This window comes from Girardinichthys multiradiatus, chromosome 12 (genome assembly GCF_021462225.1).
Source record: "Girardinichthys multiradiatus isolate DD_20200921_A chromosome 12, DD_fGirMul_XY1, whole genome shotgun sequence".
Taxonomy (NCBI): domain Eukaryota; kingdom Metazoa; phylum Chordata; class Actinopteri; order Cyprinodontiformes; family Goodeidae; genus Girardinichthys; species Girardinichthys multiradiatus.
Window position 1 is genome coordinate 22,096,943 of NC_061805.1, and position 27,688 is coordinate 22,124,630.

The 27,688-nt window shown below is 41.9% G+C and overlaps 1 protein-coding gene across 1 annotated transcript; it reads left to right on the forward strand.

Moving 5' to 3' along the window:
• Positions 1-7,778: 7,778 nt before the first annotated feature.
• LOC124878391 lies at positions 7,779-11,362 on the forward strand. Its single transcript, XM_047382316.1, has 5 exons — positions 7,779-8,663; positions 8,751-8,858; positions 8,958-9,092; positions 9,244-9,334; positions 9,445-11,362. The coding sequence occupies exon 5, from the start codon at positions 10,143-10,145 to the stop codon at positions 11,205-11,207; it is 1,065 nt and encodes a 354-aa protein (XP_047238272.1). The 5' UTR covers positions 7,779-8,663; positions 8,751-8,858; positions 8,958-9,092; positions 9,244-9,334; positions 9,445-10,142; the 3' UTR covers positions 11,208-11,362.
• The last annotated feature ends 16,326 nt before the right edge of the window (positions 11,363-27,688 follow it).

Below are 27,688 nucleotides of genomic sequence, written 5' to 3' on the forward strand. Positions count from 1 at the left end.
CTTTTAAATCAGGCCTGGGTAGAAAAACATTTTGCGTTTCCTCTATGCAGTTGTTGGGATTATGAAACTGTAAATATTATTTAATATTTAATATTAATAATTTAATATTTTATCAAATAATATTTCGGTCTGTTAAGGGTTGTCCTGTGAATACCAGCCCAGTAAGGCAATGGTATTAGGACAAAATAGAAAGGTGTGAGACGAGCTCTGACATTATTGAACAGCATACACTCTGCACACACATGGAATGAATTCACACAATTTCTTAAAATACAAGAATTTATTAACAAAAATAAGTCAACTCAAAGTCAAACATATTTTAATCAACAAACTCTTTACTATGCTAAAACAATCCAACTAAACTACCAAGCAGAATTAAAGAATAATGAAGACTAATGGCTATGTACAATATAAACAAGTTGATTAAAGATGATTGAAAATCATGACTGAAAGAGTGATGCAACATTACCATGCAATGTTTATGTTTGAGAACCAAGGATTATCTTGAAGAATCTGGAAATGAAGTTATATTAGTCTTGAAACTAACTTAGGCAATAATCAGCATAGCTTTAGACAACCATTCACAATGCAAAATCAGATAAAATATTATTTTAATAAAATAATGTTTTAAGAATGATCTGCTGAATAAAACCAACCTTCTGGATGACCATTTCTCAACGGTGTCTAATTAGCTGCCTTTATTTGTTAAAATAATACTTAAAGAAACATTATTAAGGGAGTATTTTGGAAAAGAGCCAAATCCTTCTGGAGAAATGGGGCTTAATGGTTTTTACTTAGTTATCAAATTTAGTAAAATGATGTTTAGGGACTATTATTCACTAGCTTGAAAACTAACAACCTTTCTGTTAAATACTCTTTAGTAGCAAGCACGTGTTCTTCTTACCGGTGTTGTGCCATAAAGTGATGGTCTGCCAAAAACGGATCGGGTAAGTTCGGGCGCGTCCCCGCGGAGGAGCGAGCAGTGAGAGGGGGAGGAGCTTGCCGCAGGAGTCCACGCAGCCTGTCAGCTGAGTTTCTGGTTGTGAGAGTTCTTTCTTGGCGGTTTAGCTGTTGAAGTCAACAAAAGAAAGACAAATAAAACTGTTATATTTGTATGGTCAATATTACAGCAAAGGTGTGTCTCGTTTATCCTTTTCTTCTTATATAACTTGCGACGTTCTCACTGTGAAAGTGTCGGTTTCACGCTTTCGTCGTTTGTCATAAATGTCTGCAAATTTACAGGGGTTGGACAATGAAACTGAAACACCTGGTTTTAGACCACAATAATTTATTAGTATGGTGTAGGGCCTCCTTTTGCGGCCAATACAGCGTCAATTCGTCTTGGGAATGACATATAGAAGTCCTGCACAGTGGTCAGAGGGATTTTAAGCCATTCTTCTCGCAGGATACTGGCCAGGTCACGTGATACTGGTGGAGGAAAACGTTTCCTGACTCGCTCCTCCAAAACACCCCAAAGTGGCTCAATAATATTTAGATCTGGTGACTGTGCAGGCCATGGGAGATGCTCAACTTCACTTTCATGTTCATCAAACCAATCTTTCACCAGTCTTGCTGTGTGTTTTGGTGCATTGTCATCCTGATACATGGCACCGCCTTCAGGATACAATGTTTGAACCATTGGATGCACATGGTCCTCAAGAATGGTTCGGTAGTCCTTGGCAGTGACGTGCCCATCTAGCACAAGTATTGGGCCAAGGGAATGCCATGATATGGCAGCCCAAACCATCACTGATCCACCCCCATGCTTCACTCTGGGCATGCAACAGTCTGGGTGGTACGCTTCTTTGGGGCTTCTCCACACCGTGACTCTCCCGGATGTGGGGAAAACAGTAAAGGTGGACTCATCAGAGAACAATACATGTTTCACATTGTCCACAGCCCAAGATTTGCGCTCCTTGCACCATTGAAACCGACGTTTGGCATTGGCATGAGTGACCAAAGGTTTGGCTATAGCAGTCCGGCCGTATATATTGACCCTGTGGAGCTCCCGACGGACAGTTCTGGTGGAAACAGGAGAGTTGAGGTGCACATTTAATTCTGCCGTGATTTGGGCCGTCGTGGTTTTATGTTTTTTGGATACAATCCAGGTTAGCACCCGAACATCCCTTTCAGACAGCTTCCTCTTGCGTCCACAGTTAATCCAGTTGGATGTGGTTTGTCCTTCTTGGTGGTATGCTGACATTACCCTGGATACCGTGGCTCTTGATACATCACAAAGACTTGCTGTCTTGGTCACAGATGTGCCAGCAAGACGTGCACCAGCAATTTGTCCTCTTTTGAACTCTGGTATGTCACCCATAATGTTGTGTGCATTTCAATATTTTGAGCAAAACTGTGCTCTTACCCTGCTAATTGAACCTTCATACTCTGCTCTTACTGGTGCAATGTGCAATCAATGCAGACTGGTTACCAGGCTGGTCCAATTTAGCCATGAAACCTCCCACACTAAAATGACAGGTGTTTCAGTTTCATTGTCCAACCCCTGTACATTTTAAACTATAGTAGTAAAAATAAACTTTTGAGCACTTATCTGCACTAACCTTGCTTAGATTTTAGAAGCATTCTGTCTCGCAACTGTACTGTGATGGATATAACTTAATAAATGCCAAAATAAAAAATCTGTTTTTGGCAGGAGCTGCGTGAAGCTGACACCCTACCCACTTGAAAAATTCCAGCAAATAGACAGAATGGTTAGTGCTTCGTTTGTGCAGGTTTGTGGCGTTGAAATTTTCATTTGTGCTGTTTTGGTTTCTGATATATTAAAGATTATTTTTTAGGTCATCCAGAGGTCACCATCCCCCCATTTTACTCCAAATTGAACCAGAGTGGGCTCATTTTTTAGTGCTTCGTTTGTGCAGGTTTGTGCCGTTAAAATTTTCGTTTGTGCTGGGATATCTAACCTTTTCACCATAAACCAACAAAGACTTTGTGCCACATACAAGACTTCTGACAGAACTAAAAAATAACGGAGGAGGTGTCCAAGCGTTAAAGAAAATACCCGCAGAGAGCTTCAGAAAGACCTCACATTGGCAGGTACCGCCTTTCTGTGAAAACAGTAATGCACTTAACCCCATTGACCTCTATGTACACTCACTGTACACAACTCCACTGCTGAATAAAAAGGATGGTGAAGCTTGTTCTACATTTGATGCAGAGCAGCCAACAAAGTACTTGGAGGATAAAGTCTGGTTAATGACACCAACACTAAGGTCCTATAGGGCAACATAACACACACCATGTTTGGAAGAGAAATTACACTGCACATCACCTCAAAAACACAATTCTAACAGTTTGGAGGCTGAACAGTCAGGGTGTGGGGTTGTTTATCAGGATATAGTACTGGCAGACTTCATAAGAAAGGATAAATGAGGGGAAAGATTTCCCAAAATGTTTTTGATAATCTGAGAATCTGAATATAAAGTATTTTTTCAGCTAGATCATCATCTCAAACATACTGCCATGGAAACTCTTGACTGGTGTCAGAAAGAGAAAATATCAAATTCAGTCGAAGGTCCTCTTGCATAGAAGAAGTGCTGGAATGTTCATGATTTAAAGTGAGTGTGTGTTGAAGAATAGACCAAATCACTCCACAGCAGCATATTGGTCCTCAAACAATAACCATTGTTTTTCTCACGACAAATCAATAATTTCACTCATGCAAAACTGTTCAAATTAAACATCCAAATATCAGTAAATCCACAGCAAAATGTATAATTTTTGTTAATTGTTAATAATTTAATAATACTGGGCGAGTAGGAGGAATAGCAACCATATTTTAGTCCGATTTATTGACTAGTCCCAGACCAATCAATAGCTACCACTCTTTTGAATATTTAATCCTTAGTTTTCCTCATCCAAATTGCAAAACACTAAAACCACTTCCATTTGTTGTTTTGTACCGTCCACCAGGCCCTTACTCTCAATTTTTAGATCAGTTTTCAGACCTTTTATCTTATTTAGTGTTAAATACAGATAAGGTTATTATAGAGGGGGATTTTAACATTCATGTTGACATTGAAAGTGATAGCTTAAATATAGCCTTTAATGCTATCTTAGACTCAATTGGCTTTGCTCAAAACATTAACAAACCTACCCACCTTTTGTCTTCATTCTCTGGACCTTGTGCTGACATATGGCATTGAGTGTAAAGACATAACAATATTCTCTCATAACCCTGTCCTGTCTGACCATTTTTTAATAACCTTTGAGTTTAATTTAACCGAGTACTCCACACCTGAAAGAAAATTTCATTATAGTAGATCATTATCAGACAATGCTGTAACAACCTTTAAAGAATCTTTTCCACTTTTGATTTCCTCATTATCACAGAAAAGCACAGTGGAGGGCAATAATTCTGTTTCTTCCCCTTCACAAATTGATTCTTTTGTTCATAGTGTTTCTTCATCATTGCGTGATGCATTAGACAATGCAGCCCCCTTGAAAAAGAAGGTAATCATTAATAGGAGGCTAGCTCCCTAGTTTAATTCAGATCTGCAAATTTTAAAGCACAATGTTAGGAAATTGGAGAGAAAATGGCGCTCTACACACCTAGAGGATTCCTACTTAATCTGGAAAAATAGCCTACTGTTGTATAAAAAGACACTTCGCCAAGCCAGAACAGCTAATTTCTCATCATTAATAGAAGAGAACAAGAATAATCCTAGGTTTCTCTTTAGTACAGTTGCTAAACTTACACAGAGTCATTGCTCTGTTGAGCCATCCATTCCCTTAGCTCTCAGCAGTCATGACTTTATGGGATTCTTCCAAAATAAAATTGATTCTATTAAAACGAAAATGTTTGACATACTCCCGAAGATGATTACTTCATCCTCAGCAAGTGAGACAACATTGGAAATAACTGTAGAACTTGATCTGTGTTTGGACTGTTTTGATCCTGTGAAGCTTCCTGAGTTATCAGAAATATTAGCTTCATCTAAATCTTAAACTTGTATGTTAGACCCAATCCCAACCAAAGTATTTAAGAAAGTGTTTCCTCTGATTACCAGCCCCATTTTAGATATGATTAATCTATCCTTAGTAAATGGATATGTACCACAAGCTTTTAAGGAAGCTGTAATTAAACCTTTACTTAAGAAACTTTCGCTTGATCGACTTAATAAATTACAGACCTATATCCAATCTTCCATTCTTATCTAAAATTCTTGAGAAAATAGTTGCTAATCAAATGTGTGAGCATTTACACAGCAATGACCTGTTTGAAGAGTTTCAGTCAGGCTTCCGAGCTCATCATAGCACTGAATTCAATTAAATTCAATTCAAAGATACTTTATTGATCCCCGAGGGGAAATTAGAATTCCAGTACAACCCATCCAAACATTCATCATGACACAAGACAAGGGGGGGACGGGTCACCGAGGCTTTGCAGCCCACTCACAAGCGCTGCCCTAGCTAGATGAAAAAGAGGCCACATTAGGAATGTAGAGGGAAAAATCATATTTCACACTTTATCCTTAGCAGGATACAGTTTGAGATTGCAAAAAACTTCAGCACAAAGAAGCAACAAGTTTAAAAAACAACATCATGCCGGGAACGGTGAAGTTTGTGTGAGGGGGTGCATATGTTTATCTTGAGCATGTGTGTGTGTGCAAGTAAGTCCATGAAGCACTGTCACAGAGGCCATTGTCCTTGATGGTTCGTTGGAATGTTCATCAACCGGCCACAAAGTTCTGAGCAGGTCCACAGATGTCCTCAGGGAAGGGAGGGGGCAGAGGGAGCAGAGCGTCATGTTTACATAACTTCCAGGAGAAGTTGAAGATAGCCAGCCATCAAGGCCGTGCAGGGGAGCCAGATTCAGAAAAACAATAATTATTTGGGTTAGGCTGACTCTTAATTTTCCATCAGCCTTGAGAGTCTCGCTGGTGCTTCTCAAAGGCGAATCCAAACAGCCAAATTCCTGGTCTTTCACCAGATCCGAGCGAACAACTTTCTCCAAGATTTATCTAATTTCATTCCTGAGTCCAGGAACCACAACCTGCCTGCGATCCTGTGTAAGGATCACATCCAGTCTGCGATTCAGCTCACGTAACATCTTAGTGTGAGTGCTGATCACCCTGAAGATCCCATCATGCATGCCAGGCAGCCTCACAATTGCCAGAACAGCTGCTGACACTCTCCGAATTTCTCGATATGCCAGGTAACCGCTGACTCCAAAAAGCAGAAATCCTGATATCAAACATCCAATTATATACATATCTTCCACATCCTCGACTGACAAACACACAATCCTCCACTTCTGCCAGGAGTCTATTGTGTATCCAGAGAAAAACGTCCAGTCCGGACAAGTTGGGCTCTCCTTCACTCTATCTTCTCCTCGAGAAAATTTGATCAATTGCATTGAGAGACCAGCTGACTAAATCCATAACTAAGAATTTGGAAGATATGCAAGAAGAGGCTCCAAAGACAAGACACAGAGCTGAAGCAGGGCAGATAAGGGAGGGGGTGGGAGACAGAGAAAAAGCGTCCTCCTCCGAGAGCAGAAAGAAAGATGAAACAGCTCTGCTGAAAGTCACTAATGATATTCTTATGGCCTCAGATAATGGACTTGTGTGTGTTCTGGTTCTGTTAGACCTCAGTGCTGCATTTGATACAGTCGATCACAATATTCTCTTAGAAAGGTTGGAATATGCTGTAGGGATCAGGGGAACAGCGCTAGGCTGGTTTAAATCTTATGTGTCTGACAGATTCCAGTTTGTTCATGTAAATGATAAATCATCTTTAAACTCCAGGGTTAATTGTGGAGTACCACAGGGTTCAGTACTTGGGCCAATTCTCTTTACTATATATATGCTTCCAATAGGTCAAATTATCAGGCCGCATAGGATAAATTTTCACTGTTACGCTGATGATACTCAGCTTTACTTATCCATGAATCCTGATGAGCCCAACCAGTTAGATAGACTACAAGCATGTCTTGAAGACATAAAAACTTTCATGACTTTAAATTTTTTGCTTCTAAATTCAGACAAGGCAGAAGTTGTCTTTGGACCGCAGTCTTTAAAAAAGAAATTGCTTAATCAATCACTTAACCTGGATGGCATTAAATTGACCTCCAGTAATAAAGTAAAAAACCTTGGTGTTAATTTTGACCAGGACATGTCATTTAAATCCCATATTAAACAGGTTTCTAGGATTTCCTTCTTTCACCTCCAGAACATTGACAAGATTAGAAATATCCTGTCCAGGAGTGACGCTGAAAAACTAGTCCATGCATTTGTTACTTCAAGGCTGAACTATTGTAATTCTTTACTATCAGGATGTCCACAAAATGCAGTTAAAAGCCTTTAGCTGATTCAAAATGCTGCAGCAAGAGTTCTGATGAAAATTAAAAAGAGAGATCATATTTCTCCTATTTTAGCTTCCCTTCATTGTCTCCCTGTTAAATCCAGAATAGAATTTAAAATTCTCCTCCTCACATATAAAGCCCTTAATGATCTAGCTCCATCATACATCCAAGATCTGATTGTTCCATATGTTCCTAACAGAGCACTTTGTTCTCAGACTGCAGGTTTACTGGTGGTTCCTCTAGAGTCTCTAGAAGTAGAATGGGAGGCAGATCCTTTAGTTATGAAGCTCCTCTCCTGTGTACCAGCTCCCACACAGCAAATCTGAAATTGCAAATTTAACACCCTCAGAGTTAAAATGAACACTTTCCCAGGGTTTATATGGGAACCACTGGCAAAGTGTTAAATTAACACTTTTTATTTAGTTAAAATTATTAACATTAGGCAGTGTTGTCTAATAAACTCTTACACTGTTAAATATTAACCCTAACCCACTAAACTCACCCTAACCCTAACCCCTAACCCTTAACCCTAACCCTAACACCCGCTACACGACCGAGGACGTTTAGAAAAAACATTTAAAATTAATTGGCTACTTAACCTAAATTGTTCAAAGCTATATTTTAGAGAGGAATTTAGTTTAACGTTAACCCACGATGTCTTAACATGATATGAAATAAACGCTAACGTTCGGGCAGGTCTGCTTAAAGTTTGCAAAAAACGGTGACTTGTTATAAATACCAATAAATTTGAATCTGTCCCCAAATTTAGAAACAACGAGTCAGCGTAAACACATTTTAATAAAAGTAGCAATGGCATGATGACTAATTTGTGAAATTTTACTCATCAGTCTCTCCTTCTCATGCGCCATGTGAGTGTGAGAAAATGGCTGCTGACAAATTCCTTCACGGGGGGTACCTGTCCAAGTACCCGGATGTTCAAAGTGTCACCCATTAGTGTTAAATACCGTCAACTCCGTGATTTGACACCAACACTCTTATGTTTCACTAGCGGAGAGTTGATACTACCAAAATCAACACCAATACATCAACACTTCACTCTGAAAAAGCCTAACACCAGCATTTTAACACTGATGAATTTGCTGTGCAGTTTTAGTCTGTGAGGCAGACACCCTGTCTACTTTTAAGGCTAGGCTTAAAACTTTCCTTTTTGATAAAGCTTATAGTTAGAGTGGCTTAGGTTATCCTGAGCTATCTTCCTTATTTTTACCTCTGTCTTCCTTTACTTCTGTCTTCCTCCCTCCCTGTTGGATCGAGTAAATTATCATCATTTCCCCTGAAAACACACCGGATAAGTTACCAGCTGCTCCCGGGCCAGAAAGTAAGCCCTAAAAACTATTTGTTTTCTTTGAGAGTGAATGTGTATTATTAGAGACTTGTTTTAATACTCAGATAAAACTGTTTACAGATTTGACGGAGAACGTATCTCTGAAAGAAGCAGCAGCAGCTGATTTGATCAAGCAAACTAAAGCCAATAACAAACTTGGAATACAGCCATCAGCTGTGGAGCAGCAAGGTGAGTAAAAATAAATAAATAAAATGAACAATAACATATATATATGTATTTTAAGCAAGCATAGTTCAATAAAATAATATCATTTAAATCTGTTTACAGATGCACCCAAAGATTCGAACCTGAAGCCGCCCACCAGAAGGTCACTTTTCAAAGATCAGGACAGCGTTCAACACAAGCGCATCAGTCCAGTGCAACAAGAAGCGAAATCTGGAGCTTTTATCGCACAGACCCGGAGTAAGTTATAGTATTTCAAAATTAGTTTATAAACGTACAAGTAATAAAGTTATAGGGGTTCACTTCCCCCTTAAAAAACGTGTTTATTTTAAAACCATTATTATCGTTTATTTATGAGCGCTGTGTGTAAGGTAACTTTATTTTATTTTAGTTTGTTTTTACAGAATATTTAACACCAGCCAAAAGACAGCGACTCTCTGCTCTGCATACCAGAGCAACGCTTGTGAGAGCCTTAATGAGCGGTATGTTTAATTCATACCTACTGAATTAATTTGAATTCCCCTTTTTTTTTTTCAGCTTTAATTTGTTTATTTCAATATATATAAATTTTTGTTGTTCATTCTCTTTACAGAGATAACGTTGATGGTAGGACAGATCCGTTCCAGACCCGGACAGCATCGTTGCAGAAAGAAAGTTTCTACGGCCGCACGGGACCGTCGAAATAAAACCTCATCCCTAACGCTTTTGGCAGCATGTCAGATTCTGTTACAGAAGCTGTTTGGTGACATCAAGGTGATTTTAAACTGAACTGATCACTGTGTTGTTGTTTTTTTGTTGGTTTGTTTGATTTTTCTTATGCTCATATAAATGGATAACCGAATCACACTTGCCCTGGATGAAATAAAAAATTTAGTAGCTGAGCTTAACAAAATCCCTATACCTGCACATGTTTTAGAGGATGAATCATCTCTTGTTAACAACCACAATGAAGATCAGCACGGTGACTTTTTAAACTTATTAGATCAGGCTATTGAAGAATTAAACAGACCGTCTCCACCTGACCAAAATTTTAACTTATTAGACCAGATTCTTGAAAATTGAAATACACCGTCTCCACCCGACAGTCATCAGAATCCTTCAACATCACACAGTGCGGTGCAGCACGGGGGTAATTCCAATCAGGAGATAGCAGTCAACTCTGGTCAGATTGAACAAAATCCTCCTACTGTTGTTGTTGAACGTGAACGTTTTAAAAACCATGAAATAAGGAGACCTTTTACCATCCCGCCGCCCTGTCCGGGTAACGTTCCAGCATTCTATACAAACATCATGTGTATTCTCATTGAATTAGCCGACGCCGCAAGATCTTTAACCAGACGTAACGACGTTGTGCAGCTGGAATTAGTGGGTGAAAATCTCAATCGTCATGTCACATTTACTGTTACAGATGATGGAAATATGATCCTGCCTGCTTTTGAGGACTTTTTGGACGAGTTAGTACAGTCGAATGCTGATGTACCTGTAGACAATAACCTGGAATTTGTTCTTCAGGTAGTTAATGATCCAGCAGGAGGGTCTAAACGTAAGGCTACAGGAACGTTAGACTGTGAACTGATTAATAGATGCTGCAAGGCATCTATTAATCAGTTCACATTAATGCGCTTGAGAATGAATTTACCACTTTTTTTCCTAGGTCATTGTTTTCATACATCAACATCAACTGCTAGTAGGGTTTTCAACAACACACTGAATGTTATGTATTTCCGGCTGTGTAATATTATAAGGTGGCCAAGCAGAGATCAGATTTTAATTAGTCTTCCCATGTGTTACAGAAAAAACTTCAAAAATTGTACTAGTATTATTGACTGCTTTGAGATATTCATTGAAAGACCTAAAGAGATGAGAGCACGTGCACAAACCTATTCACAATATAAACATCATAATACAGTTAAGTATCTCATTTCCATAACACCACAAGGGGTCATTAGCTTTGTTTCAAAAGGTTGGGGTGGTAGGACAAGTGATAAGTATGTGACGGAGCATAGTGGATATCTTGACCTGTTGTCCCCTGGGGATGTGGTTCTTGCTGACAGAGGGTTTAATGTAGCATATTCTGTAGGACTTGTCAATGCACAACTCAAGATACCTGCCTTTACCAAAGGAAAAGCACAGCTTCACCCAGAAGAAATCGAGTCATCGAGAGGACTGGCAGCTGTGGGCATCCATGTGGAGAGGATTATAGGACTTGTAAGGAATAAGTATACTATTTTGCAAGGAACCATACCCATATCACTTTGTTGTTCAGCCTCAGATGGACTCACGCCACTAGACAAAATGGTGAAAGTGTGTTGTACCCTCAGTAATCTTTGCCCTCCTGTTGTTCCACCAGAGTGATGACATGCAGAATTAAACATCCCAAACCACAAAGTATTTCATTTTGAAATAAATCTGACTTTTGTTGATCAAACAATATACTTGTTTCATTATTACAATATTTAATGTTTTAAAGGTTTACTACTGAAGAGAAACATGAGAAACATGTCACAATTTTTCAATTGTGATTTTAATAACGCACAAAATTAAGACAGGATTAAAAACAAGACAAGAAAATCATCCCACATCCTCATCTTCCTCTCCTCACAATGTAGATTTTATTTGCAGTAGTTCTACTTGAAATGAAATATACACTGAAAGAAGTGATGGAAAGAGGATAGTAAGGAGGAGAGGAAGGAAGGGAAGGAGAGAGGCAGGAAGAGAGGTTGAATATTCTAATTCCAATTATCTTGTTACAGTACATCAAAATAACAGAATTGGAATTAGAATATCCCTCCTTTCCCACTGCCCCTCTTCTTCCCTTCCTTCCTCTCCTCTTCCCTTCTCATCTATGCTTGTCCCTCTACTCAGTGTAGATTTTATTTCAAGCATATCATTAGAATAAGAACAATAGGAAATAAAGAAGGCAGGTTAAACACAACTTTAAAAGATCACAAGACAATCGCAGTCCTTTAATGAGGTATTTCGACTTAGTTGGAAAATAACCCGAAGTGGGATTATTGGAATGACACCATGTTTATAAGTGGAAAACTCTGGCATCAGAACAAAAGGAAACAAAACCTTAGGCTAAATATTATTGAATATCGTTTTGTTATGTTAGCTTTGTACAATGTCAGTTGCATAACATTGTAGTTCCTCAGTTTGGCTTTATCTTCCTGCATTCATAACATTTCCACACTTTTGGAACCCTTGTCATCTGCAAGCAAGACCTGTGAAAGTGTCCTCGCTTGCATAGTTTTGATGCACAGATGACTACATTCTCTGGAGCTCCCTGTGGTTCACCACAGTAGCATCCTGAATGTGGCTGTTTCTCTGAGATTGGGGAGATCACGGTGCGTGGTACCGTGTAGTACTTTCCCAAAAGTTCTGGCAGAAGTCTAGTTTTGATGAACTGCACTACTCTGCTGTACGTCTCACTGAAGAACACGTCATCAAACTGAATGCGTTGTATAAACATTTCAGTGGACTCCACACAACAAAGTCACAATACTGTACACCTGCAATACGCATGTGGGCTTGAACTTGTGACATGTATTTGTGATTTGACTTCAGTGTCATAACATTGTCCTTTTCCACTAGATAGAGGTTTGTGTCAGTGTTACAGCTGTTGGCAAGAGAGCTATTTTTGAGGGTAAAGGGACATTTTATTTCAAGCACACCTTTACCATGGCAGACACATGTAATGATCCCATCTGGCGATACACCGATCCACGGCAAAGATGTGTTGATGATGAGGCCTGCTGTTGTCACCTGGAAATCTGTGTGATGATCTTGCAACGCTTTGATGTAATGTATCCTTGCTACTGGCTCATTTAGATTTCCCCATCTAGAAAAATGATGTTACACATGAATTAGATTGACTCCTACTTACAACAATCACAACCTAGAGTATACTACTTCACATCTAAAACCTGTGCATTAGCAGTTATGCAAACATGATCTAACTATGCATTGTATACATTATCTAACTATGTAATTACCTGACTTTTCGACAAAGCAGAAATGAAATAGTGGAAGTGTTAGGACTGGGATCTTATCTTGAACTTGCATCACTTAAGTCTTTGAAGTGTAATGATAATAACTTTGTTACTCTGCAATATCCCTTAAAAATTAAATAAAAACCAACCCTGGGTAAACCTGGTTGGTTATGTAGCCTTTCCATATGCACTTCTGTCTTTACCTCACTGCCTCAGTACAAACCTGACAGGGTCGAGGGTAACAAATCCTTTTAATCAAGGATAAGGCACTGTCCGTCCTGCCTGCCTCATGGAAGACCGATGCTGTGACTCTGCCTGCTCTTTGCTCAAACCACACCTTGCTGGCTGACTGTTCTCTAGTTGACTTTTCTACTGAAAATGACTGCAAGATGTTTTGAACACTGAAGGTTAGTTAAATGCAGTTTTTAATGGTGATACATCTGTTTATACAGGTCCTTCTCAAAATATTAGCATATTGTGATAAAGTTAATTATTTTCCATAATGTCATGATGAAAATGTAACATTCATATATTTTAGATTCATTGCACACTAACTGAAATATTTCAGGTCTTTTATTGTCTTAATACGGATGATTTTGGCATACAGCTCATGAAAACCCAAAATTCCTATCTCACAAAATTAGCATATTATTAAAAGGGTCTCTAAACGAGCTATGAACCTAATCATCTGAATCAACGAGTTAACTCTAAACACCTGCAAAAGATTCCTGAGGCCTTTAAAACTCCCAGCCTGGTTCATCACTCAAAACCCCAATCATGGGTAAGACTGCCGACCTGACTGCTGTCCAGAAGGCCACTATTGACACCCTCAAGCAAGAGGGTAAGACACAGAAAGAAATTTCTGAACGAATAGGCTGTTCCCAGAGTGCTGTATCAAGGCACCTCAGTGGGAAGTCTGTGGGAAGGAAAAAGTGTGGCAGAAAACGCTGCACAACGAGAAGAGGTGACTGGACCCTGAGGAAGATTGTGGAGAAGGGCCGATTCCAGACCTTTGGGGACCTGCGGAAGCAGTGGACTGAGTCTGGAGTAGAAACATCCAGAGCCCCCGTGCACAGGCGTGTGCAGGAAATGGGCTACAGGTGCCGCATTCCCCAGACCTGGGCTACAGAGAAGCAGCACTGGACTGTTACTCAGTGGTCCAAAGTACTTTTTTCGGATGAAAGCAAATTCTGCATGTCATTCGGAAATCAAGGTGCCAGAGTCTGGAGGAAGACTGGGGAGAAGGAAATGCCAAAATGCCAGAAGTTCAGTGTCAAGTACCCACAGTCAGTGATGGTCTGGGGTGCCGTGTCAGCTGCTGGTGTTGGTCCACTGTGTTTTATCAAGGGCAGGGTCAATGCAGCTAGCTATCAGGAGATTTTGGAGCACTTCATGCTTCCATCTGCTGAAAAGCTTTATGGAGATGAAGATTTCATTTTTCAGCACGACCTGGCACCTGCTCACAGTGCCAAAACCACTGGTAAATGGTTTACTGACCATGGTATCACTGTGCTCAATTGGCCTGCCAACTCTCCTGACCTGAACCCCATAGAGAATCTGTGGGATATTGTGAAGAGAACGTTGAGAGACTCAAGACCCAACACTCTGGATGAGCTAAAGGCCGCTATCGAAGCATCCTGGGCCTCCATAAGACCTCAGCAGTGCCACAGGCTGATTGCCTCCATGCCACGCCGCATTGAAGCAGTCATTTCTGCAAAAGGATTCCCGACCAAGTATTGAGTGCATAACTGTACATGATTATTTGAAGGTTGACGTTTTTTGTATTAAAAAAACGTTTCTTTTATTGGTCGGATGAAATATGCTAATTTTGTGAGATAGGAATTTTGGGTTTTCATGAGCTGTATGCCAAAATCATCCGTATTAAGACAATAAAAGACCTGAAATATTTCAGTTAGTGTGCAATGAATCTAAAATATATGAATGTTAAATTTTCATCATGACATTATGGAAAATAATGAACTTTATCACAATATGCTAATATTTTGAGAAGGACCTGTATATCAAAACTTGCAGAATACTTCCATCCTCTTCGTTTGTCAGCTCCGACAGATCTCCTTTTTCGTGCTAGCCGTTGTTTTTTAATCATCCTTAAACGATCACCAGGGGGTCTTGTTCTGGGTCTTTTGGATAAAACCATAATTCCTGAACCTTCTTGACCTTCGGTGTGTGTAGAACCACTCATTTTACTCATGGCCCTACCTATGACATCAGAAGCTATATTTGATGCCGCTGTTTTCAGATGGGGTTTTGCAATAGCAAATCCTTTTTTAACCAGAGGGGATACGAAGTGGAATAATTTTGAAAATAATGATCCAATTCCGCGTCCGTACATGACCAGAGCCCCATAAAAACCTGGCAGGTTACCGCCTGATTGACTTACATAGTAATTTACAAAGCAATTTGGATCACGTCTCAGACTTCGCTGTGCCATGTTCTCTCTTGCCTGCTTGGTGTAGTGTTGAAGGACCAGGGTAATATGAATGATAACCAATCAGTCTTAGAGGTTATATATATCTCTGGAATAGTTTATACAAATAAAATTTATCTCAGGCTACGTTGTGATATCACCGGTCTGAAGTGTAGTCTTATGATGGTCTTTCCGTAGACGAAATTTACAGGAACGTTTTGGTCCGATTTAATTTCTATATTGATATTTTCAATATGTCTTCTGGAAACTGGAAGGTAGTGGGCGGGGTTAAACGTCAGAGTAACCATATCATTGAAGTCGCCTTGTACTTTGATGGTCTGCAGTAAAGGTGCAAAAGTGTCGCCTACTATTTGAGGGCTGACCACGTCGCTGTAACAGTATAGGTGATAGAAACCAGCCTTTATATCCGCTGTAAAAGGAGCCAGTTTTGGTTCAGATACATGAATCCATTCCCCTGGTTTCACGCCCAGCATATAAGCTAGAGTGTTGAAGAAGCGTATTTCATACGGACCGCTTGCTTGAAGTGCAAATCTCTTTTTAACTTTGCTGAATTTAATGTGGATACCCGAGTTCATTTTTTTGAGAAACAGTTCCATCTCTGTCTCGAGTTGAATAACGCTGTTATAGTAGCCACTTCTGATCCTTTGTGTATTGATCTCCACATCACCAACCTTCCTCCATTCAAAGTAGGCATCATAATCTGGTAAATTATGCCATGTATGAGGGTATGAAATCTCTGCTAATGCAACCATCAATTGGCCTTCTAAATCAATATGTTGAGCTAAATTTACACAGAAACTCAAACTGGTATTATTTTTAAACACTTCCATGCTAGCGTTAGAGGGAAGGGTAAAGTAAAAACCATCATCCTCTACCTGACGGTTCATGATGCTGTGTCAACTGTGAGGTTTAGTGCAAACCTTTTTATACGTTTTGAAGTTCATCAAACCTGATCCAACTGTTGAATTTCTCAGGCCAGTTTTTCCAGCTTACAAAACCCTGTTTGACACCCTTGACCGTACGTCGTTTTAATATTTTTTCCACTTGATACATCTTGTCGTTAAATATTTTTACTTTTTGAAGCTCCTCTGTGTAAAAGGAACCCTCGATAGGTTCTCCATCCAAATCTTTGAGTTTGTATACAGGAGGAGATCGGGGTATCCGCTCATACACTGTAAACACTTCATCTGTAAAACTCTGTTCGTATTTTTTGTCAAACACTCCACGGACCTTGGATATTCTGACAAGATCCCCTTGTTCAAACGTTGTCACTGAGTCCTTGCAATATCTGTTGGACTTGACATCATACAGATTCTGAAACACTTGAAAGGAATTTTGTGAGGTCACTTCAATAGGGCTCATTTTAATGCTGGAGTGGTAGCTGTGGTTGTAGCTTCTGGTTAGGTTTTGCAGGACATCGACGTACCGCTGGGTGTTGTTAGCTGTAAAATATCTCCACATCCTTGTTTTTAATGTGCGGTTAAATCTCTCGACCACTGAAGCTTTTGCTTCACTCGCTGTCGCGAAATGTTCAATACCGTGTTTTTCCATTTCTCCACCTTAAATTTCTTGTTAAAAAAGTCTTTACCGGCATCAGTCTGACATTTTTTGGGGATATGACTTTCTTTAAAAACTGATTAAAATGCCTTTACCACCTCAGCGGCTGTTTTCCTCTTCAAAACTCGTACATACGCCCTTTTTGAAAATATATCAATGACGGTTAATAAATAATTATAACCATCATTTTCCTTGGCCAGAGCTTGCATGTCACAGAGATCAGCCTGGAACTGCCTCAATGGTCTGGTGACAAAAACTCTGTTTCTCGGGAACTTTATTCTTGCAGGTTTATGTAGAGTATAGATATCTTCTCCTGATAAAAAAATCTTTAACTTTTTCAACCGCAACCTTCTTTCCCATTTCATCTTGCATAACCCTCCTCAGTCTATCTATACCCCCAAAACTTCCCGGATTTGAAGGACTATAATATACTTTCTTCATCAACCGTCTTCCTGCCATCTCTGCCTTATGCTCACTCTGACGATTACTTGTTAAATAATGAGAAAAAAATACAACGGAGGGTAGATTTATGCCTTTTTTAAATTTTTGTATTTAATAGTAAAAAGAACAAAAAAAGAAGAAAAATCATATAATGCAAATTAATTAAAGTACTGGAATACTAAAAATTATACAACAAGTCATCAAACATGTGAGATCAGTTTATCAGTCCGTAGCACTCTGAAACAGAGTTAAGTTGTTTGAGGTGTTTCTCTTCGACCATGCGATCATAAACGTATGCTATTGCACAGTGGATGCCTTGTACCGATTTCAGTTCATATAAAACCGTCTCTGCAATCCTTTTCACTCTGAAATCATCCGCTTGTATGCGTCGAAGTATGAGAAGATTCTGAATAGCAGGAATGAGTTTGGGGGTTACGAGTCGTTGCACGAGGCGTTGAAAGTTGACTTGGTAATAATCCTCCCCCAATACCTACAGGCATTAGTGCTGACGCTGGCTCAGGTGGTTCGGTATGCACCCGTAGCAGGTTTCTCTGAGATAGTTCAAAGAGGTTATGTTGAATAAATGAAGTATCGCTGTTTTCACCGTATTGATGAGGGCGGTTGAGAACCAACCGTCAATTTCGTCCCCCTGGTTACTCTCATCCTCCGCTGAAGGCTGAGGGTCCTGCATCAATTCCAGGGTTTGTGTAGGGGCTTCAGTAGAGGGTGAGTAGCTGGTAGCTACCTCATCCTGCACGACCACCTTCTTGTCTTCAGGCAGGACATTTGCGTCTACAGACTCAGCCATAAATAGCGGCGATGGTGAGTAGAGGTCTGGAGAAAGCGGTTGATACATTTTCATGTTGTATCCTGTAGGTGATGCAGGACTGAAGTGGGTCTCTGAGAATGAGGATGTTGAGGTGGATGGTGAGAAGAGGTCCGGGGAAGGCGGATGATATGGTCCAATGTTGAAGCTTTCATCGTGCTCAGGAGAGAAGTGGATCTCTGCTCGGTGGTTGTAGAGATCCCTGTATGGTGTTGGCTCACTCATTCTCAGGATTCAATTCTCAGTGTCTGTGAGCTTGCTGTTATCCCCCCGTATATATATCATAGGAAGGGGGCGGGTCCTCAGAAGAGGGTTTGTTTTAGACTTAAAACAGGAAACGTCAGCGTTTTTTTCACTGACATGACAACGATCCAACTGCGTGAGTTGTGGAAAAGGTCGAAAAGACGCTGTCCAATTTCACTCATCTTCTCTGCCCAAGCTTCAAATGGCAGAGCCAGCATTGTCTTGAATATGCCGCAGTCCTGATTGAAAGCCTCCAACACAAACAGATCTGAGGGGTTTGTCCAGTTGTTCTTGCGTCTGCTTGCCCGAAAAGACCAGCAACCATTTTCTGTGGTTTTTGACAAACACTGCACTAAAGAGAGGTTCTCTTTCAGCTATTTCAACATCGGATGGTATATGAAACATTCTCGCCTGTTTTGCAGGTCAAGGAGACAGTTCATTTTCTTCTTCTTCCTCCCTCTCCTGCATTGAGACTGTTTCAGGGCTATCATTAAGGTTAATAGGATTGCCCTGCGATGGACTGGCGACTTGTCCAGGGTGTACCCTGCCTCTCGCCCATAGACTGCTGGAGATAGGCACCAGCTCCCCCGCGACCCACTATGGAATAAGCGGTAGAAAATGACTGACTGACTGACTGACTGAATGACTGAGGATTGCAAGCCTTAACACAGCCCAGTCACTGTGGGTGAGAGTACACAGAGCCAATGATCCATTAAATACCTTGTCTTGATCCAATTGATACAGGCAAAGCTCTCCTATTTCATACATGAAAATATAACCCCAGCTACCACTCAGACCATATGGCTCCAAAGACCATTCTTCCTGCAGAGTGTTGAACGGGGGTCTTTGCACCTTACAGATGTAGTATGTTGATTTCTTAGGAGCATTCAATTCATGGGATGAATGCTGGTAGACGGTCACTGGGGTTTCGCACAGAACTGACGTACCTCTTGGCCGACCCGAGGTCTGATTTTCAACGGTGGTTGTTGAAGTTGATGTTGAATCCTCATCATCGGTAGAGTATGTTATGATGGGAATTCCGATAGGTATCTCAGATGAGGAAGTAGATGATATAGATGATGCAGTTGCTTGTTCATCATCTTGGCACGCGTTGCGTTTCTCCTCCGCTTGATGATTAACTCCCTTAACTCTAGCCATTGCCGAACGGGTGTTCTTTTCCAACGAATGCGGCATGTAAAGTGCAGAGTTTTATGCCTGTATTTAAACTAAACACTAAAGCACGCCCCATTGTTTTCATTGGGTTATTCAAGGTTTAACGAGGCTTACAAACACACCCCTCTATTTTTAATTGGTGCTGATGCCATACAGTTTCTGATAATACCATATTTGTCTTGTTCTATTTATAACATACACACCCCTGTGTTTTAATTGGTTCATTTAAGGCCTTCCCCGTAACACCCTTAAACACACCCCTGTATTATAATTGGTTCATTTAAGGTATCGCCCCTAATGACGACAACCAGTCAGCATGCACAATTACGCCCCTCGGACATACCCCTGTTGACCCCATGACCTCCCCGCCCCCATAACCCATGACACCCCTTAAGTTCAAAAGTTCACCTGTCAAAAGTTTGATTAAAGGGTGTATTGTAGTCTCTTAAATAGTTTGAGATCTCTTTGGACTATGTGCACTCATCTTAAACAGGATCCTGACGATTGTCATAACAAAATTGATCAATAACAGCATTAAGAGATATTGCTGAGAAAACATATTTTGAAAAGAGATTGTTAAAAAATGTTTTGAATTCCTGAAGCTTCAAATTTGGCCATTTGCCTGTCTTTGATGTTTTGTGTTTGTTTTTGTCAGGTTTAAACAACCTAAAATACTTATAACATCACAAAAAGAAGAGAGAGACAAAGAATTAGTTATTTACTTGCATGTGAGGAGAACGGATTGAGATGTGCTTTCAGTTACAATTCTCGCACTGCTCTGAAAAAACATCTGTCCGCTCCTCTCTTTTTATTATCTTTGGGGGCCCCTAGTTACAAAAACATTGTTTTCTAAAGGATGGGAACAATAGCTGCATCGTAAACAGGTCATAAACACCATTATCTTTTAACAACACTTCCACAGTCTCCCCATCTTTAGGATCAGTGCGTCTTCTGTTCAGCGCAATCAGCCTTCATCTTTATGACCTCCTCAACTGGACCGCTTCCTTCTCAGCTCCATTTTTGACCTTTGCCTGCAGACAACTCACACATCCTTAGTCACACAAACATCAAGAAAGGTTATAAAATCAAATAATCAAATGAAACAAAAAGAAAGAATATAAGATAAAAGATAAAAACGATATATAATTATTCCAACATTTCCCCACTGTTTATCTTATATTTGCTCATATTCTCATATCACTTAAACAGCCACTTCTTTTAGATTTTTAACTGCAAGATCATTTTTCATGAGCATGTTGTGGAATTTTCTTATTAAAGTGGAAAGAAGTTGACTCACAACAATAAGAGAAAATCCGGACTTTGTCTTTATAAGTTTTATTCAAAGGCATTCAGCGTTTGAATGACTCTGTCACCGAGCAAGTCAGTTAAGCAGAGTCCCGGACACCATTTACAGACAGTATTTATACCAACATGACAGTGTTATCTCAACTTCAAAGAGTCTGTGTTTTATGGCCCAGACCCTTCTTGGGTTCAGAGCTGACAAAGTTATCTAGGAACAGACCTAACTGCCCTTCCAGACATCACCCTAAAAAATGGGACTTAACCATTAAACTTCTGATAATGGCTTTTACAGCTTCCTCCTCTAACACAGATGTTCAGAGGAGTGAGGTAACTTAAAGGTCATACACTTTGGGACACTTAATAAAAGAATTTCCATCACACTCCCCCCTTGTGATTACAGGACAATCATATAAAAAAATGACCCAAAGTTCATGGCCATAGGTGAGGGTAGGAACGTAGACCGACCAGTAAATCGAGAGCTTCGCTTTTCGGCTGAGCTCTCTCTTCACCACAACGGACCGGCACAGCGCCCCCATTACTGTGGCAGCCACAGTAATGGGGGCCACAGTAATGGGATCTCCCGCTCCATTCTTCCCTCACTCGTGAACAAGACCCCGAGATACTTAAACTCCTCCACTTGAGGCAGGAACTCCCCTCCAACCTGAATAGAACAAGCCACCCTTTTCCGGTCGAGAACCATGGCCTCGGACTTGGAGGAGCCGATCTTCATCCCAGCCGCTTCACACTCGGCTGCGAACCGCCCCAGTGCATGCTGTAGGTCTTGGCTAGATGAGGCCAGCAGGACCACGTCATCTGCAAAAAGAAGAGACGAAATCCTCTGGACCCCAAACCAGACCCCCTCCGGCCCTTGGCTGCGCCTAGAAATCCTGTCCATAAAAGTTATGAACAGGACCGGTGACAAAGGGCAGCCCTGCCGGAGTCCAACATGCACCGGGAACAGGTCCGACTTAGTGCCGGCAATGCGAACCGAACTCCTGCTCCGCTAGTACAGAGACTGGATGCCCCTAGTAAAGAGCCACCGATTCCATACTCCTGGAGCACACCCCACAGGGCATCCCGAGGGACACAGTCGAATGCCTTCTCCAGGTACACAAAACACATGTGAACCGGTTGGGCAAACTCCCATGAACCCTCAAGTACCCTGTAGACGGTATAGAGCTGGTCCAGTGTCCCACGGCTGGGACGAAAACCACACTGCTCCTCCTGAAGCCGGGGTTCGACTATCGGCCGGACTCTCCTCTCCAATACCCTGGTGTAGGCCTTACCAGGGAGGTTGAGGAGTGTGATCCCCCTGTAGTTGGAACACACCCTCCGGTCACCCATTGACAATAGATGTGGAGAACATGGTCCATTCGGACTCTATATCTCCAACATCCCTCGGAATCTGGTCAAAGCTCTCCCGGAGGTGAGAGTTGAATACATCCCTGGCCGAGGGCTCTGCCAGACGTTCCCAGCAGACCCTCACTATGCGCTTGGGCCTGCCAAGTCTGTCCGGCTTTCTCCTCCTCCAGCGGATCCAACTCACCACTGGGTAGTGATCAGTGGACAGCTCAGCCCCTCTCTTCACCCGAGTGTCCAAAACATGCGGCCGAAGGTCTGATGATACGACAACAAAGTTGATCATTGACCTCCTGCCTAGGATATCCTGGTGCCAAGTGCACTGATGGACACCCTTATGTTTGAACATGGTAGTCATTATGGACAATCCGTGACTAGCACAGAAGTCCAATAACAAAACACCACTCGGATTCAGATCCGGGAGGCCATTCCTCCCAATCACGCCTCTCCAGGTGTCACTGTCGTTTCCCACGTGGGCGTTGAAGTCCCCCAGCAGAATAATGGAGTCCCCAGGAGGGGCACTATCCAGCACCCCTGACAGGGACGCCAAGAAGGCCGGGTACTCCGCACTACCATTCGGCCCATAGGCCGAAATGATAGTCAGAGACCTCTCCCCAACCCGAAGGCGCAGGGATGCGACCCTCTCATCCACTGAGGTAAACCCCAACACGAGACGGCTGAGCTGGGTGGCAACAAGCAAACCCACACCAGCCCGCTGCCTCTCCCCGCTGGCCACTCCAGAGTAGAAGAGAGTCCAGCCCCTCTCAAGGAGATGGGTTCCAGAGCCCACGCTGTGTGTGGAGGCGAGCCCGACTATTTCTAGTCGATATCTCTCGACCTCCCGCATCAGCTCAGGCTCCTTCCCCCCCATCGAGGTGACATTCCACGTCCCTAGAGCCAGCCTAAGCATCCGGGGATCGGGCCGCCGAGGTCTCCACCTTCGTCCGCCGCCCAATCCTCTTTGCACCGGTCCCTCACGGTTCCCCCTGCAGGTGGTGGGCCCACTGGGGGATGGTCTAGCGTCTCTCGTTTGGGCTTGGCCCGGCCGTGTCCCGCGAGGAGCAACCCGGCCACCAGGCGCTCTCCGACGAGTCCCGACCCCAGGCCTGGCTTCAGGGTGGGACCCCGGCTCCGCCGTACCGGGCGACGTCACGTGCCTCGATTCTGTAGTCATCATGACCGAAAGAACGAGATCCCGAATACAAGCGGCTGAAATGAGCTTCCTCCGTAGGGTGGCCGGGCACTCCCTTAGAGATAGGGTGAGGAGCTCGGCCATCCGGGAGGGGCTCGGAGTAGAGACGCTGCTTCTCCACATCGAGGGGAGCCAGTAGAGGTGGCTCGGGCATCTATACCAGATGCCTCCTGGACGCCTTCCTCGGGAGGTGTTCTAGGCACATCCCACCGGGAGGAGGCCCAGGGGACGGCCCAGGACACGCTGGAGGGACCATGTCTCTCGGCTGGCGTGGGAACGCCTTGGGCTCCCCCCGGAGGAGCTGGAAGAGGTGTCTGGGGAGAGGGACGTCTGGGCGTCTCTGCTGAGTCTGCTGCCCCCGCGACCCGGTCCCGGATAAAGCGGAAGACGACGAGTACGAGTACGAGTACATATAAAAAAATTCTAGCAAACCAACATCCAGAAAAATAATTAAAATAAAAGAAAAAAATAAATAAAGAATATATAAATCAAACGCCGTATAGTCATGGCCCTCACTAAGAACTAAGTTTCCCAAATCACAAGGAAAACAAAACTGAAAGAACAAGGATAACAACACCGCAAAAAAAAACAAAAAAACACCAAAACTCCATGTGTACCACTAAAATGCTGAACATCAGTAGTAACTCCTCAAACAATTTAGAGTTAGCACATCATTAAAGCATCTTAAGCGACATAAAATCCATCGTTATCCATACCATCTGTCACCTCAAATGCAGAATCATCACAATCATGACAAACAGAAATTAAGTCTACATCCTTAACGTTTAACATGGAAAAATTTATCAGTCTCATTACCATCCCCCTAACCATTGGAATAATGCAATATGAAAGAAACATCAAAATCAAAAAGAAACATAAAAGAATCACTCCAATCTTTACCAACCAAGAAGTCCATCCACCAGTAAAGAACCAAGACCAAGGATTCCAAGAGGAACTCATATTTTCCTTCCGTTGGGTCGTCAGCAAGTCCTCAAACTTATCATGGATACTTGTCATGTTATTAGACACATCAGGAATAAAAGTGCAACATTGTTTCCCAATTAAATGACAAACACCGCCCTCTCAGCTAACAGATAATCCAAAGCCATTCTATTTTGCAAACGCATCGTTCTAATAGCCTGCTGCTCTATAGTTAGAACAGTGAAACCTTCCTCAGATAAAGCAGTAAGATTTTCTAACTCAACTGACAACTCATTAATCCTATGGGCGGCGTTAGCAGCACCATAACTAGGAATAATTGTACCCAAAATCCCTTTCCAATGTGGAATCCTAGCTCTCTTTTGCCGTTTGAGCATTGTCTTCCTCTCTAATAATGGGCTGATTGAATTATAAGTTGTGACTGTAGGTAGTAAATGAGCTAGATAACATACTCCAGACCAATTACCAGGCAGATACAGATATGATCTGTTCCCACACATCCAAACCATGTTCTTAGGACACGAGTACCCATCTCTACTAGGAAAAGTAACAAGAACCCTGGTTAATTTACCTGCCATGCCATACAATTGACTTCCATTCGGTAAGGCTGTAAAATTAAGAGTTAACACAAAAGGATCTGGAGCCAAAGATTCTGAAATAGTAGAAGGATCAGTTCTGACAGGACAAGGTCCAGATGTATTACTGTGGATCAAGGCACATGAAACTGGTATAATAGTTTTGCAACCCTCTGTCCTTCCAAGGAAATAAGGTGTGCTTTCCTCCTGAGCAATACAAATATCTGGATCTTTAATCGGATTTCTATTACCTCGAATTCTATAAAGAGTTCCTATAGACGCACACGTTAAATTAGTCTCACTAGAAAATCTACTAACATTTCTGCTTTCCCGTACAGTATAATTCCTCACCCAAGGAAAAATTACCTCCACCAACCGGTTATCTGGAAAGAAAGTAGCTAGGGTATAAGCAGTATCAATAGGAACTGGTACCAAAAATAGTTGATCATTAATAGCATGTGGAATCAAACAACAAACATAGCAACTATCATTTCTTATCTTCCTCACGGTTTGATGCATCAGTTGCCACCAGACATTATCAGCATGATCATAGTAGTCAGGAAAGTGATGAATCTCTCTTCGAATCCGCTGATGAGTATTATTGGCATAATTCCTCAGATTAGCCTTCCATTGTCTTTGCTGTACCTTTTCCCAAAATGAACACAGGAGTAATAAAAATACTTGCAATACCAATCATTAGCATCCGAACAGAACATCTTCCATTTAGCTGCATCGTGATCCTGAAGTGGAATGTCCTTTCTTCTGGTACTGAAAACAAACAGTTTTTTTCCAAAGAAAACAAATTATAAACAACTTAAAAAAAACAAAAATCCTGCTGTCTCTCCTGAGTGGCTTCTGCGCTTCAGGCTGCCCTGTTACCAGTCTGGTACAGGTGGGCGGTCGTCGGAAGCTCCTCTAGGTAGGAGGTTCAGAACCAGGATGCTGCTCAGGTGGTGTTCCAGTGAACACCTTGCAGTGCGTAAAATGGACCCAGGTGTCACGTTCCTGGACCTTTACGGCAGTGTGAGTCACTAGCAGAATTTGAAACGGACCTCTCCATCGTTTGTCTCTCCAGTGACGTCTCCTGGTATCTCTAATCAGCATCCGCTGTCCTGGCTGGAACTGGTGCAGGGGTCTGTCAGCTACTGGGGGTAAGGCAGCTTTCACCGTCTGATGGGAGAGAGAGAGGGAACGTGACAGAACCATACAATATTCCAACATGGAATGTTCAAAACGAGCAGTTGTTAGTGTGCTTAGATTAGTACTCGGTCTTCCCCCTGTATTTGCAGGTCTCCCAAAAAGGATTTCAAAAGGACTCAAATTAGCTCTGGATCTATTTCTCATTCGCATATACATAAGAACCAGAGGGAGAGCTTTTGGCCAGGACAACCCTGTTTCTTCACAGCATTTAGCCAACTTACTCTTTATTGTTCAATTTTCTTGTTCTACTGCTCCACCTGATTGTGGGTGGTAAGCAAAATGTGTCTTCAACTGGAAACCTAGAAGCTTACTAATTTCTTGCAAAGCTTTGTTAACAAAATGTGTCCCGTTATCACTGGAAATCACCTCTGGGACCCCCCAACGGGGAAGAATCTCTGTCAACAAAGACTTCGCTACAGCACTGCTGTCTGCGTGTTTTGTTGGAAACGCTTCAACATATTTAGAAAACATATCCACGACCACCAAACAATATTTCTTCCCCTCAGCAGGTGTCAACTCAATGAAATCCATCATCAAATGCTGAAATGGGAACCGTGGAGGTGGATGTGTCGCTTGTGATTGTGCAGGAATCCTCAAGGGGTTGTGAGAAGCACAGATCAAACATCTTTTACAATAATTTTCAGCTACCACTGAAAACCCATTTGTATACCTATATTTTTTAACCATATCCAGCATTCTCCCTTTGGACACATGATCCAATCCGTATAGCAAACCAGGAAAAAAAATGTTTAGGCAGGCATGGTCTACCATCAGAAAAATCAGAACTGCTGTTAAAGGTACACCCAGCTCTTCGCCATTTTTCTTTTTCCTGTGAAGTAGCAAAAGATTGCATTTGAGGAACAGTGACAGCTTGCGGATCAGTCAGAGAAAGAAAAGTTTCATCTGAGGAGAAAGGCCTCAAAGCCGCGGTTTTTGCAGCCGAGTCCGCGGCTGCATTACCCCTAGAAACAGAATCAGACTGTCCTGTGTGCGCAGCACACTTAACCACAGCCAAACGTGCGGGTAACAAAATAGCATCCAAAAGATCAGACACTTGTCTAGCATTCAAAGTAGGGTTTCCATCTGATTTAAAAAAGAAGCGATGTTTCCACAAGGCCCCGAAATCATGCACCACTCCGAAACTATATCTTGAGTCTGTGTAAATAGTCACAGTCTTTCCTTCTGCCAACTTGCAAGCTTCAGTCAAAGCAATTAATTCAGCTGTTTGAGCTGAGTAGTGCGCTGGCAAAGGACCTGAGCGCAAAACAGAGCACACTGCAAACCCTACTTGGTTCAGACCCACAGCAGAACGGGAGGAAGACCCATCTACATACAAGATAAGATCAGGGTTAGTCAAAGGGTGTCTTGCAAGTCAGGATGAGGGGTACAAACAACATTTTAGACAGCTGCGCAGTCGTGACTTTCACCATCCTCCTCAGTAGGCAGAAGTGTGGCTGGGTTTAAAGTGTTACAACGTTTAATCATAATGTTGGGCATGTCCAATAATATTGAGGAATACCTCAGCCACCTTGCTGCTGATAGATGAGACGTCTTTTGTTCCAGGAGGATGATGGAAACAGAATGTGGA